Source organism: Carcharhinus amblyrhynchos, chromosome 27 (assembly GCF_965287045.1).
Source record: "Carcharhinus amblyrhynchos chromosome 27, sCarAmb.v2.hapA, whole genome shotgun sequence".
NCBI lineage: Eukaryota > Metazoa > Chordata > Chondrichthyes > Carcharhiniformes > Carcharhinidae > Carcharhinus > Carcharhinus amblyrhynchos.
Genome location: NC_137350.1, coordinates 14,593,732 through 14,613,167, shown reverse-complemented (window position 1 = coordinate 14,613,167; position 19,436 = coordinate 14,593,732). Strand labels below are relative to the sequence as shown.

Genomic DNA, 19,436 nt, shown 5'->3' with positions numbered 1-19,436 from the left:
TAGTAATTGACTCTTCCACCCTGAGAAAAATCTTCTGACTATCCACTCTTTCCATGCGTTTCATAATCTTGTAGACTTTATCAGGTCTCCCCTCAAGCTCTGTCGCTCTAGTAATAACAAACCAAGTTTCTCCAATCTCTCCTTGTAGCTAATGCCCTCCATATCAGGCAACATCCTGGTAAATCTTTTCTGTACCCTCTCCAAAGCCTCCATATTCTTCCAGTAGTGTGAAACATCACTGCTAACCACTGTGCCACCGTGCCGCCCACTTCTTTACACTTTAAATTGACTCTAAAGCACTTTGAGATGTCTGGTAGTCATGAAAAAACTATACGAATACAAGTCCTTTTCTCTATTGGGCCTCTTTTTTTGTCGTATTGTATTGGTGCCTTTCAAAACAAATAACCAAAGGAAATAGTTCTTGTGTGGAATGATATTTTGCCCTACTTTGAGAACAGTACTAAAGGAATTCCTTTTTTAAATTAGCTAGATTACAATTAACAACTTTATTTTTAAAACAGGGAGGTCTTGTTAGAGTGGCTACTTCTGGACAAATCCAATGGAAGTCCATGGTCACTAGTGCCCTCTTGGGACATGGTACCTGGAGAATGAAAATCCATAAAAGGAGTTTGATCAGCTTGTTAAACTTCAAATGTCTTGGCTTGGACATAAAACAGGATCCCTATAATGCAGAAAGAGGCCATTCAGCCCATCAAGTCTGCACTGACTCTCCGACAGAGTATCTTACCCAGCTCCTATCCCCCCACCCTGTCCCTGTCACCTTCACATATTTACCATGGCTAGTCCCTCTAACCTTGGGACACTATGGAATAATTTAGCACAGTCGATCAACCTAACCAGCACATCTTTGGACTGTGGGAGGAAACCGGAGCACCCGGCGGAAACAGAGGGAGTGTATGCAAACTCCACGCAGTCACCCAAGGCTGGAATCAAACCCAGATCCCTGGGAGCTATGAGGCAGCAGTGCTAACCACTGTGCCACCATGCTGCTCCATTTCCCTGAGTGTCATCCAGAACCTGCACCTACAGATAGAAAAGCATCAGAATCTGCAGCTCCACATTATCACCTTGTTAGCACGAACTTCAAGGATAACAGAGAATCACCAGACCTCTACTATTCACTCATCAAAAACTGCTATACATGTCCAGCAGCCAAGGTTTCCTAGTATTACCTCTGCCCATCTGGAATACAGCCAGTTGTGAAGGAGCAAGTTCGCTCCTGCCAAACTGCATGGTACTATATATTTGCATTGTGACCTTTTCACAAACTTATACCTTACCCAGATATGCAGAGGACAATAAACGCCTTTCAATGATTTTAAAAAAAACAATAATGACTGGTTCATTATGATGTTTTCTTCAATAGCCCTGCATTAATTATGAAGATGAAATAAATGGCACCCATTCAGCCTCTACAAATCATTACATCACTCATCATACCGAGAGCATGAATTCGGAGGGGATTTTTTTATTAGCTGAATGAAGGCTGCAAGGTGCGAGGTGGCAATGGATGAGCCAGCGCTTGTCTCCTCTTGATTGTGCACTCACCGCCTCAGCTTGAGAATGCAGGAAGAAAAATTTAGCCTGACGATAGCTATCTATAATGTACCATCTTAAAATGATATTGCACAGGACAACAAAAAAATGCCTGCATTCTGAAAATTATTTAGACACTCCCCATTGTCATCCAAGAACCACTATGGTATTTCGGTCCAGTCGCATTTGCAGAGTGATTCCGCTTAACCTGTCAAAGGCTACGGTAACATTTTAGCATCTGAATAAGTATGAAGCTCAAATTATTGATTTCTTCAGCATAGAGAGTAGACCATCTGACTAACAGCCTCTATGGGAGCAATAGAGATAAGACTTCAACAGTGTGAGTGACTCCCTATACAGACAATGATTTATTGAGATTCAGTGCTAGTAAATGACTCATGAGCAGTGAATGTTTTACTGGAGGCTACAGATCATGTGTTCTTAATGGAACCAAGTTTTACACTAGTCTGTTCCTCTAGTACTTATTTCAAGTCATTTCTGCAAAAATTCCTTTTTTTTTAAAGATATTGTTGAAGAAACAATGCAAGAGCGAATGAAAATCTCTCATCCCGGAAGCTGAATGAGGTTTGGCTTTTACATCCTTTCAATGTCAAATCTACTGATTTCAATTTGGACTGGGGCCAGTCAGGATGACTGAAGCTTGCAGGGTGATGTCTTCTCTTCATTGGACTTCAATATGATGTGCATGCATTGCTAATGTGTCTACTTGAAGCGCCTGTGTTAACTCACGTAAACGGAGCACCCACACCCTCAGATTGGGCTGGGTTCAGTTCCAAGTCAGGGAGGTAAAAGGCAACTGACATTTCCACCCAGTCCCAAATTCTTTCTAAAATCAGTACCTCCTTAAAGACAATACCAAGATAACAGAGATAAAGGCAAAATACTGCTGATGCTGGAATCTGAAACAAAGACAGAAAATGCTGGAAAATCTCAGCAGGTCTGACAGCATCTGTGGAGAGTGAATATAGAGCCAATGCTTCGAGCCTGGGTGACCCTTTGTCAGAACAAGAAAACAAACCTGACTTGGTAGCAATGCTTACATAACTATTAATCTATATTGAAAAACACCAGAATTGTGTTTTAGGATAATCCGTTCTAACCCCAGTCATAATTTGTGTAATAACTCAGGAGGCCAACCGGAAAAGAATGGTGTTTCATTTTATAAAGCAACAGTTTAAACCACGTGCCTGTGATGTGTGTATGTAAGTCCCATTCGTGATGGTAGAGAAATGGACCCGCTCAAGGGCCTGCTTTATAAAGGGCTCTGGATACCAGTTCCGCCTGTTTTGTTAATTACCTATCACCGCGGGAACTCGTATTTTCCAGCAGCGCTCTCCTAAAGGCCGGAAAATCCCACCCAAGGTCAAGACCTTTGCATGGTTCACTCCTCATGGCTACAATTCCCATGGTGGGCAGGATGAGAAAACTCTGCCCTAGAAGTCCAACTGGAAGTTATCACATAGAATCCTACCGTGCTGAAGGAGGCCATTCGGCCCATCGAGTCTGCACCGCCAATCATCCCCATAACCGCATGTGTTTACCCTAGCTAATCCCCCTGACACTAAGGGGAAATTTAGCATGGCCAATCCACATCATTAGACTGTGGGAGGAAACCAAAGCATCCAGAGGAAACCCATGCATTCAGAGGGATAATGTGTAAACTCCACACAGTGACCCAAGCTGGGAATTGAACCAAGGTCCCTGGTGTTGAGAGGCAGCAGTGCTAACAACTGTGCCACCGTGCCGTCCAAAGTCTGAGTAAGGGCTAGTGCTCAGTTAGAGCCCGTATTGCATATCATCAAGAATCAAGGGCAGGCCTCCTTTGTAATCGGAGGGAAGGGGCAGAGTTTGCTCGGGTGTGACTGGCTCAGTAAAATTCCAATGAACTGGGACAAGATCAAACACACAATGGTGACTGAGGCTGTTGTTAAGAAGTATCCAGACGTGATCAGGGATGAATTGGATACATTGCATGGTACCATGGGAAAATGCCCCAGTCCACAACCGGGCTGTCTCCAGCTGAATTATTATTGGTTAGATAGCCAAAGTCTCATCTGGATTTGTTTCATCCAGATATCAGAGCAAATGTGTGGAGGAGACAAGAGAATCAGAAGGAGGGATACGACTATCATACCAAAGAGAGACAGTTCAAACTGGATGACTACGTCTACATCAGGGTATTAACCAGAGGCGTGGTTACCGGGAAGAATTTTAAACCAAAGTGGTCCAGTATCTTGGGTCGTAAGGCTGCAAAATGGAAGGGTTGTTCGTTTACGGTATAACTTAGGTTCAGAAAGAGTTTTGGAGGCAGCAACTGTTACTGATAACAAGGTAATGTGGCTGTGGACATTCACCAGCAAGTTGTTCCTGAGACTCAAAGTTTGTAAGTTGACTCTGCTATGGGAATGGAAGAAGAATATTCATTCAAGTATTCTCAGCTCAGTTCCATGTCGATGATTCCAGATCCATCAATGCAAGATTCACCAGAGATATTGCGTAGGTCACAACACAACTGCAAAGCTCCTAACAGGTTTTCGCATAAGAAATTACTTTTTGTATTTCTGTCCTGTGGGGGAATGAAAGGGGGAAAGTTTTGCAGCATTATTTTAAGTACAGTGTTCTTATAAATGAGCCTTTCCTCCTGTGTAATTGTTTTAACGTAGTTGTTTTAGTTGTCTGTTGAGGTTTCTGAGCACATGCAGATTTTAGGTGGGTTTTTCAGTCTGCAAGAGAGTTATCTGCAAGCAAGAATCATTTTATAATGGTTTCTGTGTTAATAGTTGTTACTTCTAGCCATCTCTTGAATGCATTCAATGTTTTGTCATCAACTACTTCCTGTGGTAATGAATTCCACAGGCTCACCACTCTTTGGGTGAAGAAATGTCTCCACATCTCTATTCTAAACGGTCTACCCTGAATCCTCAGACTGTAACCCCTGATGCTGGACGCCCCCACTATCGGGAACATCCTCCCTGGTTCACAATGTGGCCTTAGCAGGGACCACTGGAGTTTAAAAATTGGCAAATCATGCTGCAGCTTTACAGAACTTTAGTTAGACCGCACTTGGAGTATAATGTTCAATTCCAGTTGCCACACTACCAGAAGGATGTGGAGGTTTTGGAGAGAGTACAGAAAAGATTTACCAGGATGCTGCCTGGTATGGAGGGCGTTAGCTATGAGGAGAAGTTGGAGAAACTTGGTTTGTTCTCACTGGAACGACTGAGGTTGAGGGGCGATCTGATAGAAGTCTACAAGATTCTGAGGGCCATGGACAGAGTGGATGGTCAGAAGCTTTTTCCCAGGATGGAAGTCAATTACTAGGGGGCATAGGTTTAAGGTGCAAGGGGCAAGGTTTAAAGGAGATGTATGAGGCAGATTTTTTACACAGAGGGTGTGGGTGCCTGGAACTTATTGCTGGGGGACGTAGTGGAAGTGGATACGCTAGTGACTTTTAAGGGGCATCTTGGCAAATACATGAATAGGATGGGAATAGAGGGATATGATCCCTGGAACGGTAGGGAGTTTTAGTTAAGTCAGGCAGCACGGTCAGTGCAGGCTTGGAGGGCCGGAGGGCCTGTTCCTGTGCGGTAATTTTCTTTGTTTTTTGTTGAAGGGTGGAGCAGGCTCGAAGGGCCAAATGGCTTCCTCCTGCTCCTATCTTCTATGTGTCTATAAAACCAGTGAATTAACTGAAGCAGGCCTATGCTTGCTCCATACAACATTAACTAATTTTAAGGATGGATCCTCAGAAGGTATTTTAGGCCCCTTATTAACATATCCCAGGGCCATGACATTGGAATGATAGCCAAAACCAATGTAGTATCTAACATATCTCAGACATACTTGGACAGGGGACACAGCTCCTCAAAATTAATTGCTTGCTCCTCCTCTCATTTTCTGTCTGGAAAATGGATGCAACAGTGACCAATTTTGCCCTTATGAAATCTCTAATTCCGAATGAATCAGCATTATCTAGTTTTTTTAAAGTTTATGCATTAGTGTCACAAGTAGGCTTATGTTAACATCATAATGAAGTTACTGTGAAAATCCCCACATTCCGGCACCTATTCGGGTACACCAGGGAGAATTTAACATGGCCAGTGCACCTAACCAGGTCTTTCGGACTGTGGAAAGAAACTGGAGCACCCAGAGGAAACCAATGCAGACTCCGCACAGACAGTGACCCAAGCTGGGGATTGAACCTGGGTCCCTTGCTCTGTGAGGCAGCAGTGCTAACCACTAAGCCAAAATGCCACTCACATTCTGACCTCAGAGACCAAGTTACCTTACATTAACTGTTCCTGTCAATATATTAAACACCTCTGTTATCTTCTTTTCATCAGCAAAAGCAAGTTCAGTTTAGTGAGTGTTCCTTCTAATGACAGGGCACTAAATCCCTGAATCAAACCAATGTGATTCGACGTAGAATAGTGCTACTATATTCGAATATTTGTCAAATAAACCTCCGCAATGCTGAATTTTGCAGTAAAAATGCCAGTGAGACAATCGACGCTCATTGTTATTAGCTATGAGTTTGACAGCAACTTCTAGTGATGATACAATGCCTAATTAAACAAGGAAATCAGTAGTTTGGTCTTTATGTTATTCTGTTCCTCCGAAAGGTATGCTGTACCAGCATTTTGGCAAGAGATACAAGGAAGGGCTGATATGTATTCACAAAAATCATCAGACATTGTGAGGCTTATCTTTCTAGTGAAGTTATTTTTTAATAACATGATAGATTCTGATTGCTGTCAAAAAAAAACTTTCAACTAATGCAAAAACATGATGCAAACAGAAAAAAATACAGAAGTCTGAAGTCACGTACCAACTGACTCAAGAAAAGCTTCTGCTGTCATCAGACTTTTTGAATGGACCTACCTCATATTAAGTTTATCTTTCTCTACACCCAAGCTATGACTGTAACACTACATTCTGCAACCACTCCTTTCCTTCTCTATGTGTGGTATGCTTTGTTTGTATAATGCGCAAGGAACAATACTTTTCACTGAATCCCAATACATGTGACAATAATAAATCAAATCGAATTAACCTGCAGCCTCATTCATCACCTTTCAGTTACTGTCAGTGATTTTTTTTTTAAAATTGAGCAACTTCTAAAAAAATGTTTTCTTTCCCTCTCTTTATTTCATTTTCTGCCCCTGTTTGCGATTGAATTAACTATTCTTTCTGACATTTCCTGGTTCAGACACTGCATGCCTTATTAATGATTCTTGAATCTGATCGGTTAAAGAGATACAGAGCTCCATGTCCTGTTTACACAGGTCCCAGATCTCCTGTCTCACTTGTTACTCTGAACTTGCTGTAGCTTCCACTGCAAAAGCTCACAGGAAATCTGTGGGAAGGTGTGAGTATAATGAATGGCTGTTGATGTTATTCCACTGCTGACTGCAACATCTAGCCCTTAGATTTGACACTTTCAGTGAATGACACACAAGGAAAAAGAAATGGAGAACTTACAGTCACACTTTGTGTCTTTGAAAGGAGTGCATTCCAAAGTCAAAACTTCGTTATCTTCACAGATGGTGCAGGGGAGACAAGGATCAACACTGCTCTTCTGGTCCGAATAAGTGTTTGCGGGGCAAGTCTCACAGATTGTGTTCTGTTTAGAAATACACGGTTCCAGTACCCCATATCCTTCACCGCAAAGATCACACTGAAGGCACTCTCCTCCGACATTATCAGGGTCTTCATAATACCCATTCATACAAACGCAGGAAGTGTCAAAGTTATCCATGCAAGGGATTTCAATCACTCTTGTACCTAAACACATTGTGCAAGGTTTGCAGGGTTCGATGTGGCTTGCAACATCTGAATAAGAGACACCTAGGATGAAAGAGAAATAGCAATCAATTAAGTCCAAACATATATTTTCTTTAGATTCATACTTATTTCATGGATGCCACTGTTAAGGTCAGAAATTTACTGCCCATCGCAAGAACTGAGTTGATTTTTAGACTACATCAGAGAGCAGTTAAGAGCGACGCACCCTGTAATTTTGTTTTAAGAGTGTGCGGCCGAGTTTTTCAAGTAAAAGGACAATTTAAAATGTTTTGTGTGACTGCACAGTGATTGAAAGGGATTGACTTGTCCATGGTTCTTTAAGCTTTCTGTGTCACGACCACACAGTTTAGAAGGAACATGCTTAAAAGTCAACCACATCCAAGCAAGGCTGGCGCCACATAAAGGCTGAGGGCAGATTTCCTTCCTTGTCGGACATTCCTTCTCCTCTTTCCAATGCCAAACCCTAACAGGACATTGGCAACCATTGGACTGGTCCATGATTATGTTTGGCAAAGTATTGCTGTCGTCTGCAGTTGCCCTCTGCACTATGACTGACCAGGAAACTCACCTTCTCTTACTTCCTGTTACCAGGGCTATTGGAAGAATTCACTCTCTGATAATCAACCTGTTTGGCAACATTGCCAATGCACTTTCTGTGACCATCAAGCCCTGATGTAGGTCTTGACTGGCAGCCCTGGCTCAGAGGTAGTGTACCACCATTGACCCTACAGGACATTAAGAATGAATTAAGATTTTACAACCTTCTAACAGCTTCACAGACTTTGGGCCCGATTTTACCATCAAGTTGCGCCCGTTTTCAGGTGCAGAAACTTGGTAAAATCAGGCGTGAGGTGAGTAGTGTGATCCATGCCTCCTTCCGCACCAGTTCCCCTTTTACCAAGGCCCAAAAATGGCCAAGATCGGGACTGCACAAATGCATTTGCATGCATTTAAATTGACTTAATGGGCTGCACGCCCAACCTTACCAGCACTTCCCCCTTTACCACTGCGTTCGCCCCTCCAGAATCGGCGTGAAATAAACATGCTCCACAAAAGTCCGATTTGGGCGCTCCAGCTACTGAGGATGTAAGTGCCGAGCATCCAATGGCTCTTTGCTAGAAATCGGGGGAGGGGAAGGTGGGGGGGGGGGGGAGGGGGGGTCCACTGCCATTCTGCCTGAGATCAGTGAGGGGAAAGGAGGGGGTCTGCTGCCACTCTGTGATCGGTGGGGGAAGGGGGGGGTGGGGGGAGGGAATAAGGGGGTCAGTAATGTTGTGGGGGTGGGGCAATATCTGTAGGGGCCATTATCCACCGTGGGAGCGATATGGCAGGGGAGCAGCATCCTATCATTTTTTTCTGCACGTGCGCAGTTGGAAGCTCTGATTGGCGCTGTCGGATTTTGGGCATGTTGAGCCCCGCCCACAGGCTTGTGCAGCATGACTCAGAATCACTGGTTTTTTTCAGGCAGAGTGCGTATGTCGGTGACTGAGAACAGGTCTAAAAATCGGACCTGAAACACTCCCCGTTTCAAGCCCACCCAGCATTTAGAATCAAAATGGTAAAAGAGGGCCCTTCAAGAAACTACAAAAGGTTGTGAATGTAGCCCAATCCATCATGCAAACCAGCTTCCCATCCATTGACTCTGTCTACACTTCCTGCTGCCTCGGCAAAGCAGCCAGCATAATTAAGGATCCCACGCACCCTGGACATACTCTCCTCCACATTCTTCCATTGAGAAAAAGATACAAAAGTCTGAGGTCACGTACCAAGCGACTTAAGAACAGCTTCTTCCCTGCTGTGTCAGACTTTAGAATGGACCTATCTTGCATTAAGCTGATCTTTCTCTATATCCTGTAACACTACGTTCTGCAATCTCTCCTTTCCTTCTCTATGAACGGTATGCTTTGTCTGCATAGTGCGTAAGAAACAATACTTTTCGCTGTACATTTGGGACAATAATAAATCAAACCAAAATATTTCCGGAGCCAGGCCCTTGAGAAGATAATGTCAGCCGTTTTGTTGACTGGAATAGGGTGGTTCATTGCATCCCACTACTTTGAGTCTACATTATTCGTCACAATAATTCAAAAACAGTAATTAAATCTAAACCTGATCAGAAGTTGCCAAAGCACTTCTGGCTGAAATTTTATAAAATGACTGGCAGGGTAAAGGCTGTCTCAGAAAATGTTGCTGTTAATTTAAAATGGAATTTAGCGTTAGAATTGGCTGCTAATTTTCCTTTTATTGCTGGCTGTTGCCCATCAGAAAGGAAATCACCTTAAGAGTTTTGCTCTATCTGAACATCAATGCCAAGAGTTAATTGACATGCGTTTTATGGATGTCTGAACATAACTGCCACTAACTGGTGCACATAAATTTGTTTTACAAGAATCCCTGGCCCTTTGAGATTTTGCCACATTTTGAAAATCTATCCAAATACAGAAGAGTTAAAATATTTTATTGGCTGCCAAATATTCTATTCCTTTGTCTCTTGTGCATTTTATATGAAGAATAGCATTTTATTTAAAGCAGCAACATGCTGGCCTTCAGACGAATTACAACCTTTGGCTTCCAGCTTAAGGGCAGCCAAATGTTTCACTACAAAAATAAAGCCAGCTGAGGTAGAAATAATAAATATTAAAATGTGAACGAATAGTGCATTAACTTTCCTTGTTTTAACAGAGAAGTGGCACGGTGGCACAGTGGTTAGCACTGCTGCCTCACAGCCCCAGGTATCTGAGTTCAATTCCGGTCTCGGGTAACTATATGTGTGGAGTTTGCACAGTCTCCCCGCGTCTGCATGGCTTTCCTTTGGGTGCTCTGGTTACCTCCCACAGTCCAAAGATGTGCACGTTAGATGGCTTGGCCATGTTAAATTGCCCCTTAGTGTCAGGGGGCTTAGCAGGGTAGGGTGGCACGGTTACACACTGGTCAGCACTGCTGCCTCACAGCAAGAAGTCTGACAACACCAGGTTTAAGTCCAACCAGTTTATTTGATTGTAATCCCACAAGCTTTCAGAAATGGTGTGTGCAAGGTTCTGATCAGAAAAAGGCATATAAAGACACACACAGTTTACAGAATACCGATTAGAATGCAAGTCTTTACAGCTAACCTGCTATTCAAGTCTTAAAGATGCAGACAATGTGAGTGGAGATAGCATTAGCATAGGTTAAAGAGATGTGTATTGTCTTCAGCCAGGACAGTAAGTGAGATTTTACAAGCCCAGGCAAGTCATGGGGGTTATAGATAGTGTGACATGAACCCCAGATCCCAGTTAAGGCCGTCCTCATGTGTGCAGAACTTGGCTATCAGTCTCAGCCTCACAGCACCAGGGACCCGGGTTCAATTCCTGGCTTGGGTCACTGTCCGTGCGGAGTCTGCACCTTCTCCACGTGTCTGTGTGGATTCCTCCAGGTGCTCCAGTTTCCTCCCACAGTTGAAAGATGTGCTGATTAGGTGCATTGGCCATGCTTAAATTTTCCCTCAGTGCACCTGAACAGGCGCTGGAGCGTGGCGACTAAGGGATTTTCAAAGTAACTTCATTGCAGTATTAAGATAAGCCTACTTGTGACACTAATAAATAAACTTAAACTTAAATACATGGGGTTACAGAAATAAAGCCTGGGTGGGATTATTGTTGGTGCAGGCTCGATGGGCCGAATGGCTTTCTTCTGCATTGTAGGGATTCTAAGTCAGTTCTTCAGAATAAACATGTCAACTAAAGAACAAAGAATATATATGGTCAAAAGTGAACATTTGTATAGTAACATCATGGCCAAATTTCCAACATTTTGTCACAAAACAGGTTATATTATTGTCTGGGTGTTGCTGTCACACACTACTGTGTAACTGCCTCCTGACAGTTTTGACTTTCAAAGCATGCAAGGGAATGAAAATTGACTGAACATCATGGTAAGCTTCTTTATCTCAATCTCTAAAAAACCCACACCAATGGAGCAAATCCAGGCGCACTATATAACAAAGAGTAACACCACCATGCAGTCTTTTTCTAGAAGAAAATGGCATTACTTTGTAAAATACTAACAATGTGTCAACACAGTTCAATCAAACCCACCAAGTGCAATGAATCACCCAGGTGCAATGCTGAGGTGGTGGATTTTCAACTTGTCATTTGAGGGGGGTGATTAGCAGAGGGGATTGACTGCCGATTGTAGAAAGTTGGCTGACTAGCAACAAGTGGCAGGTTGAAAATTTACCCAGAGCACTCCAGTTCCAGTTCAACATTGGTCACATCAACGCTAAAAAAAATTGTTAGTATTCAGACAATTTTGTTCAAAGCGTGAGGTGATGTGATACGTCTTCAGAGGCAGAAGTCCCTCCAGCAAAATACCTTAATTTACAAATTATCAACCCCTTATTTTGAGATTGGTTCTACAATCCCCAGCCGATATCTACCCTATTAAAGACATTAAAAATTGGATATGTTTCGGTAAGAGCTTCTCATTCTTTCAAACTGAAGGGAATGTAGGGCTAGACTACTCAATCTCGCCTCCTAAAATAATCCCCCATCCTAGTGAAGATCTGCGTAAAATAAGTATATCCTTCCTTAGATAAAGAGATGAAAACTGTATATAGTACTCCAGATGTGGTTTCACCAAAGTCTTATTTGGTGTACTTATTTACACTTGTACTGCTATTCTTCTGTAGTAAAAGCTAACATTTCACTTGCTTACCTAACTGTTTACAGTGCCAGAATGTTAATATTCTGTGATTTGTCTGCAAGGACATCTAGGTCCACCTGAACGCCAACATTTCTCACTATCACACTTTTTAAATATACTCCGCTTTTCCATTTTTCTTACAAAATTCAGTGGTTTGGTTTGTTACATGAAGGACCTCAGGTAACTAAAAGGATAAGAAGGTTGAGGTCAATTAACAGAATTGTTCTATGATCACGGAACTTTATGAGCAGCACAGTGGCACAGTAATTAGCACTGCTGCCTCACAGCGCCAGGGACCCAGGTTCGATTCCCGGCTTGAGTCATTATCTGTGTGGCATTTACGTTCTCCCCGTGTCTGCATGGGTTTCCTCTGGGTGCTCTGGTTTCCTGCCACAGTCCAAAAGACAGGCTGGTTAGGTGCAGTGGCCATGCTAAATCCTCCTTCAGTGTACCCGAACAGGCATCGGAGTACAACTAGGGGATTTTCACAGTAACCTCATTGCAGTGTTAATGTAAGCCTACTTGTGACACTAATAAATAAGCTTTGAATAATGGGCACAGAGAATTGTTACTGTGCAGAAACAGGCCATTCCGCCAATTATGTCTGCTCCCTGACTGAGCAATTCACCGAGTGTTATACTTCTCTTGCATTGTTCCTTTTTCAAATTTTCCAAACTCAGTTCCAACATCAGTCCATAGCTCCCTTCATTTTGTTACAACGCCGTGCTAGAGAGACCATTCCCCAGCTTCAACATGCTTCAAAACCACTTTCCGTCCTTCCTTCCCCCATTCCCTGTCCGCAATCCTATCCTGGAGCAGTCACACTCAAAATAATGAGGCAGAAGCCGGTGGGCTTTGTGGAGATTCAATCAAGTTCTTAAATGTAAACCAGACAGCAGGTCCAGATTTTCACTCTCAAGAGGAATGTCGGTATGTTTCCTGATTCACCGTCCAGTGGAATTAGGAACAGCATGAAAAATCCTGCTGTCAGTATATTAAAGGTACGAGATCAGCTTTCATCTGCGTGCTTCTCAAAATACATAAGTGACTGATAAATCATAGAAACCCGAGTGCAGAAGCAGGCCATTCAGCCCATCGAGTCTGCACCGACTGAGCATCCCACCCAGATCCTAGTCCCATAACCCTCGTGTTTACCCTGTTAATCCACACCAGTTTACACATCTTTGGACACTTAGGAACAATTTAGCATGGCCAATTCACCTAACCTGAACATCTTTGGACTGTGGGAGGAAATCAAAGGAAACCCATGCAGATACGGGGAGAATGTGCAAACTCCACACAGACCACCCAAGGCCAAAATCAAACTGGGGTCGTCAGTGCTGTGGCACAGCAGTGCCACCATGCAATGAATGGTGAAATCTGTGTCCAAAACAAATCCAACCCTTCCATCATTTCTCCTAGGAATGATAGAACCTTGGGGATAATTCAGCACCCTTGTGATTCATGAGGGCAGCCGATTACAGTTCCAATTCTCAGATCCGTGCTCTGTATTCCCCACTAGGAACTTGGAATTGAGGGATTGGCCCTCATACATCAAACCTTACTTGCTAAGGTAGGATATTTAAGTATCCAACTTGTCAAAAACCCATCTGCAGCCCAATGTCAGATATTAAAAGCTCCAATGAAGTGGTGCAAATCACTTAGCTGCATCAATACCTGCCAAGGAACAATCTGATCAAAGACAGGTTGGATGAAAAGTACCTGAAGTCTCCTTAATAGCTGCTCTTTAACTCTCATCTATTTCAGTGCTTCCTGTCAGCTGGTGTCACCCAAACCGAGTTGAAAGCATAAAATTCCCTGCCTGCTCACCATAAAAGAACAAATCAGACCCAATACTGATTGATGGATGCCCCTGTCGCTCTCTGTCAGGACTAATGGAAGTTCCAGAAATCAGGAGAGCAGTTGTGACATCAATCAACCTGCTGTGCGATTGCTAACCTAGCTTCAGATAAATCAGCCAAACTGTGAATCATTCCGAATCACAGTCTACAAATGAAGTAATTGTCTTCATAAAGAGCCATGCCAGAAACTCTTGACATGTTAAGAGCTACAATATGCCATTGTGGCCAAAATGAGAGAAATGGCATAAGCGATGAGTAGAGCTTTCTCGGGGAATGCAAACATTTGGCCATAATAGATGGGTGTTCGCATTCCTACTGCAATATCTACGCCAAGATTCCTAAGGGAGCTTGTTCTGTTTCTCGTCTTTATCAACAACCAGGTGAATGCATCACGAGTTCTCTTTTGTGATTATTCTTTGCAAAAGAGAAAAGGAGAGAGATAGGGCCAACCTGCTGGAACATCTTGCACTTCCAACTGGCACTAATCCAGCTTGCTGAGTGATAAACTGTGGCAACACTAACAAATTCTGAAAATATGAAGCACCTTTATGAGGCAATGAGCTTTCAATCTTCTACACGGATTGTTGAGAACATTGCCACAACAATTTGAGGCAAAGTGTTGTGTTGCTATTCTCAGACTGGAAATTCTTGATCCTCATAAGTCAACATAAAGGGAATGGATGATTTGATTCACGGACACAGTCTAACACCAGTCCACCTTACCACTTATTGTTATTCGCTTGTTTCTCAAGGTGGGATTTTCCAGTCCCCCCATCGCCCCAGTGATGTGTTTTCCAGCAGCGAAGGGAGCTCACCGCACACCATCGACAGGATCTTCTGGTCCCATTGATGTCTACAGCATATCTGAGGTGAGGCGATGGCCTAGTGGTATTATTGCTAGGTTATTAATCTAGAAACTCAGGTAATGTTATGGAGATCTGGGTTCAAATCCTGTTAAGGCAGCTGGTGGAATTTGAATTCAATACAAAACATCTGGAATTAAGAATCTACTGATGATCATGAAACCATGGTCAATTGCCCGAAAACCCCAGCTGCTTCACTAATGTCCTTTAGGGAAGGAAATCTGCCATCCTTACCTGGTCTGGCCTACATGTGACTTCAGAGCCACAGCAATGTGGTTGACTCTCAACTGCCCTCTGAAATGGCCTATCAAGCCTGTCAGCTCAAGGGCAACTAGGGATTGGCAATAAAAGCTGACCAGCCAGTGTTGCCCATGTCCCATGAGTGAATTTTTAAAAAATTTGCGTGGCTCGCCTGTCCTGCTGCAGGGAAACCCATTGCGGAGGGTCACGTTCGGCGGGACTGGAAGATCTCTCTGGCAGGCAGGACTGGGTTTGTCAGTAGTTTGCATCAAAGAATAAGAATACACCTCTGACCTATCATAGTTTAACTGTAGATATACTATTCCTTGTGACATGGGAGTTGAGGCTATGTCCAGTCCTTAAAGTAGGTATGTCTCCGAATCCCTCAAAGCCAGATGAAGGAACTAATCAGATCCCTGGCACTTCACTTGTTGCTGTTCAACCATATGCATTAACCACTCGTTGCTTCTTAAAATTGTAGAAATTTACAGCGTGACGGGAGACCATTCAGCCCCTCCTGTCCACACTGGCCAACAAGGAACCAGCTCTTGGTCCTTGACCTTGTAGGTTACAACATTTCAAGTGCACAGCCGAGTACTTTTTAAATGCTCTGGGAGTTTTTGCCTCTACCACCCTTTCAAGCAGCAAGTTACAGTTCCCTCCACACTCTGAGCGAAATCCTCCTCCAAACTTCTTTGATTTGGAGTTTCATATTCAAAATCATGGAATACAGATTCCAGACCTATGCAAAGAACACCCCAAACCAAAGTGAGCGTTATTCAGAATACCACCACCTGTACATTAATACTGTAAACTTCTTGAGCACAAACTGTACAAGCGATAGAGAACTTAATACTGGTTTAGAATCCTAATTGAGGATAATATAATGCATCCACTGTGCAAACAATGCCAATTTCTCAGGTTAGGCTTATGAATATTGCTTTTGGTATACCATGCACCTAACAAATATGTCAAATGGTGCAGCGCAGAAAGAGGCCATTCAGCCTTCAAGGCTGATCTTTCCCACTTCTCCATTCTTTCCTCAAAGCCCTGTATTTTTTACCCTTTAAGTATTTATAAGAACATAAGAAATAGGAACAGGAGTAGGCCATCTAGCCCTTCGAGCCTGCCCCGCCATTCAATAAGATCATGGCTGATCTGAGATGGATCAGTTCCACTTTCCCGCACTCTCCCCATAACCCTTAATTCCCTTGTCTGTCAAAAACCTATCTACCCGTGACTTAAATATATTTAGCGAGGTAGCCTCCACCGCTTCAACGGGCAGAGAATTCCAGAGATTCATCACCCTTTGAGTGAAGAAGTTCCTCCTCAACTCCGATCTAAACTGCACCCCTCCTTATCTTGAGGCTGTGCCCTCTAGTCCTGCTATCCTTTCTAAGCAGGAAGAATCTCTCTACCTCTACCCTATCCATCCCTTTCATTATTTTATATGTCTCTATAAGATCCCCCCTCATCCTTCTAAACTCCAACGAGTACAGCCCCAGTCTATTTAGTCTCTCTTCATAGTCCAACCCCCTCATCTCCGGTATCAGCCTAGTGAACCTCCTCTGCACTCCCTCCAAGGCCAAAATATCCTTGCGCAAGTGCGGCAACCAAAACTGCACACAGTACTCCAGCTGCGGCCTCACCAGTGCCCTGTACAGTTGCAGCAAGACTTCCCTGCTTTTATATTCTATCCCCCTCGCTATAAAGGCCAGCATACCATTCGCCTTCTTGATCACCTGCTGCACCTGCAGACTGGGTTCTTGCGACTCATGCACAAGGACGCCCAGGTCCCTTTGCACCGTAGCATGCTGCAGCTTTTCGCCCTTTAAATAGTAATCCCTCCTACTATTATTTCTGCCAAAGTGGATAACCTCACACTTGCTAACACTGTACTCCATTTGCCAGGTCCTCGCCCACTCGCTCAGCCTATCCAGATCCCTCTGCAGACTTTCCACACCCTCTGCGCAATTTGCTTTTCCACTCATCTTTGTGTCATCAGCAAATTTCATCACCCTACACTCAGCCCCCTCCTCCAGATCGTCTATATAAATGGTAAATAGCTGAGGCCCCAGCACCGATCCCTGCGGCACTCCACTAGTCACCAGCCGCCAATCCGAATAGCATCCATTTCCCTTTTATCCAATTCCCATTATCTAACTCCCTTCTGAAAGTTACTGTTGAATCTTCTTCCATCACCTTTTCAGACAATTAATTGGTTTTCAAAGCACAACTCAATTGCCCGAAAAGTGCTTCTTTGTGCCATCTCTTATCCTTCTGCCAATCATTTTAAATCTGTGACCTGATTGCCGACTCTTCTTCCACTGAAAATAGCTTCAACTGAATAACTCATTAAAATCCTGCATGACTTTGAACCCCTAGACCAAGTCACTTCTTAACATTCACTGCTATTAGGAGAACACCACCTTCTCGAGTTTATCTAACTCCGTCCCTCATCCCTGGTACTTTTCAGTTCATTTCTTCCACACCATCTTTCTTAAAATGTGGTATCCGGTGCCAAAATCGACACTCCAACTCTATATGTCTTTCAGACCGAATTACCAAGTTGCAATGTAATATTCATAAGTACAACATGTACTACAACATGTACCTGCTTCTGATTGCCTAATGATGTTTGAAATTATTAGAGAATCAATGATGGTTAAGGAAACGTCATAACATTTGGTATTATTGGTTATGTTTTTGAATCAGAGTGCAGGTTGAACTGCCTTTTTAAAGGTTGCACAGAAGTTTCCTTACAATTCAGTCTCTTATGACAATTAACAATGGTTTACGCCAATGTATACACCAATAAATATCCAAAAAAAGACCCAAGAAAGTCATGTTTATCTTCCGCAAGAGGTCACCATAAACGTAACACCTTAAAAGTAAAAGCATTTAAAAAAATTAATGTAATTATTTAATGAGGGCAATTTTCAAGTAACTGCCATATTATTATTGAAAGTTGAATACTATAATTCTAATTCCAATCTCTTCCCGCACCTTATGGTTCACTAAGGCAGATTTATGTCTGTTTCCATAGCTAAAGTTCCCGAAACAGGTCACTGGGGGATGATAGCTTGAGGGGCGCCACTCCACACTAAGCATGGCCGGCCAAGAGTCTCTCCCATTCTTGCTGCCAGCGATTGGCACGTTTGGAAGGATTTTCAGGTTGACGCTCAACCTGTTTGGCCTCATTATGAACGCACCTTCGTCTGCCATTGTGGGACTTGAACCTTGAGGTTCTGGTTGAGAGACAGGAACGCTAACCCACTGTGCCACAAGACTTCCTTGGCACCACAGTAAGTGCCCAATTTTCCTTTCAAATGATTTCAAGCTGCTTACTCCATGCTGTCAATTTTACACAACAACTAAAGATTATTCTTGGCCACAGAATGTGGCTATCTTTTTCTGAAAGATTCCTGGGTATCTAGTCCAGTTAGACTATAGAATCATACAGCGCAGAAGAGGCCCTACCACCCACTGAGTCTGCACTGACATGGCAGGAACAACCGACATCCCACTTAATCCTATTTACCAGCACTTGGCCCAAAGCCTTGAATATTATGATGTGCCAAGTGCTCAACCAGATACTTTTTAAAGACTGTGAGGTAATCTACCTCTACCACCCTCCCAGGCAGCACGTTCCAGACCGTCACCACCCTCTGGATAAAAAAAGGTTTTTCATCACATCTCCCCTGAACTACCTACTCCTGCATGAAGACAGAAATGTGTTGAAAAATTTTTTTGAGGAAGCGTTGTTTGGTAATTTTGGTGTTCAGAATCGAACTCATATGAAAATCTTCAACCGTGTGAAACCTACCTGGCTTCAACTGGCAAATGACCCGCGCTATCAAAACAAAACTCAGTTCTGCTGGGCGTGCATCCAAAGAAGTGTCTCACTGAGGTACACGACCAACGTAATTGGCTTGGTGGTCCGTTAATCCTGATATTAGACAAAACTGAACAGAAGCTACAGCTAACTAGCTTAGAGCTGATTAAGATTTGGTGCATGACAATTAATGAAATGTGACTGCATCTTTTGAGATCGCCAGTCTGCAATGTTTCTGCTGATCTTATATTTCATCATTCTGATTTATTACTCAATTACCTCATGGGTGATCTGTCCAACCCCATCTTTTTACCTCGGTTTCATTACCCTTAAAAGCCTCACCTAATAGAAATCTTGGACATGTTCAATTGACCTAGCCTCAGAACCTTTAAGAAAGAAAGTTGCGGATTCATGTAAAGAAGTGCTTTGTGACTTCACCCCCAGATATCCTCATTCTAATTATTTGCCAGCAACAAAAAGGGCAGTGGAGAGGAGGGATTCTTTTAAGGAGGTAGTGATATGTGTGGAAGCCCAAGGTAGGACATGGTCAAAGGATTCAGGTAAGTTCCG

The 19,436-nt window shown here is 43.2% G+C and overlaps 1 protein-coding gene across 1 annotated transcript in view; it reads right to left on the bottom strand.

Annotated features, from left to right (window-relative positions):
* The window catches only part of ngfrb (nerve growth factor receptor b), a 145,491-nt gene that overhangs the window by 89,465 nt on the left and 36,590 nt on the right, over nt 1-19,436 (bottom strand). Inside the window, exon 3 of the mRNA XM_080213443.1 lies at nt 7,060-7,425. Within this exon, the coding sequence (XP_080069569.1) occupies nt 7,060-7,425 (366 nt within the window). The remainder of the gene's footprint in view (nt 1-7,059; nt 7,426-19,436) is intronic.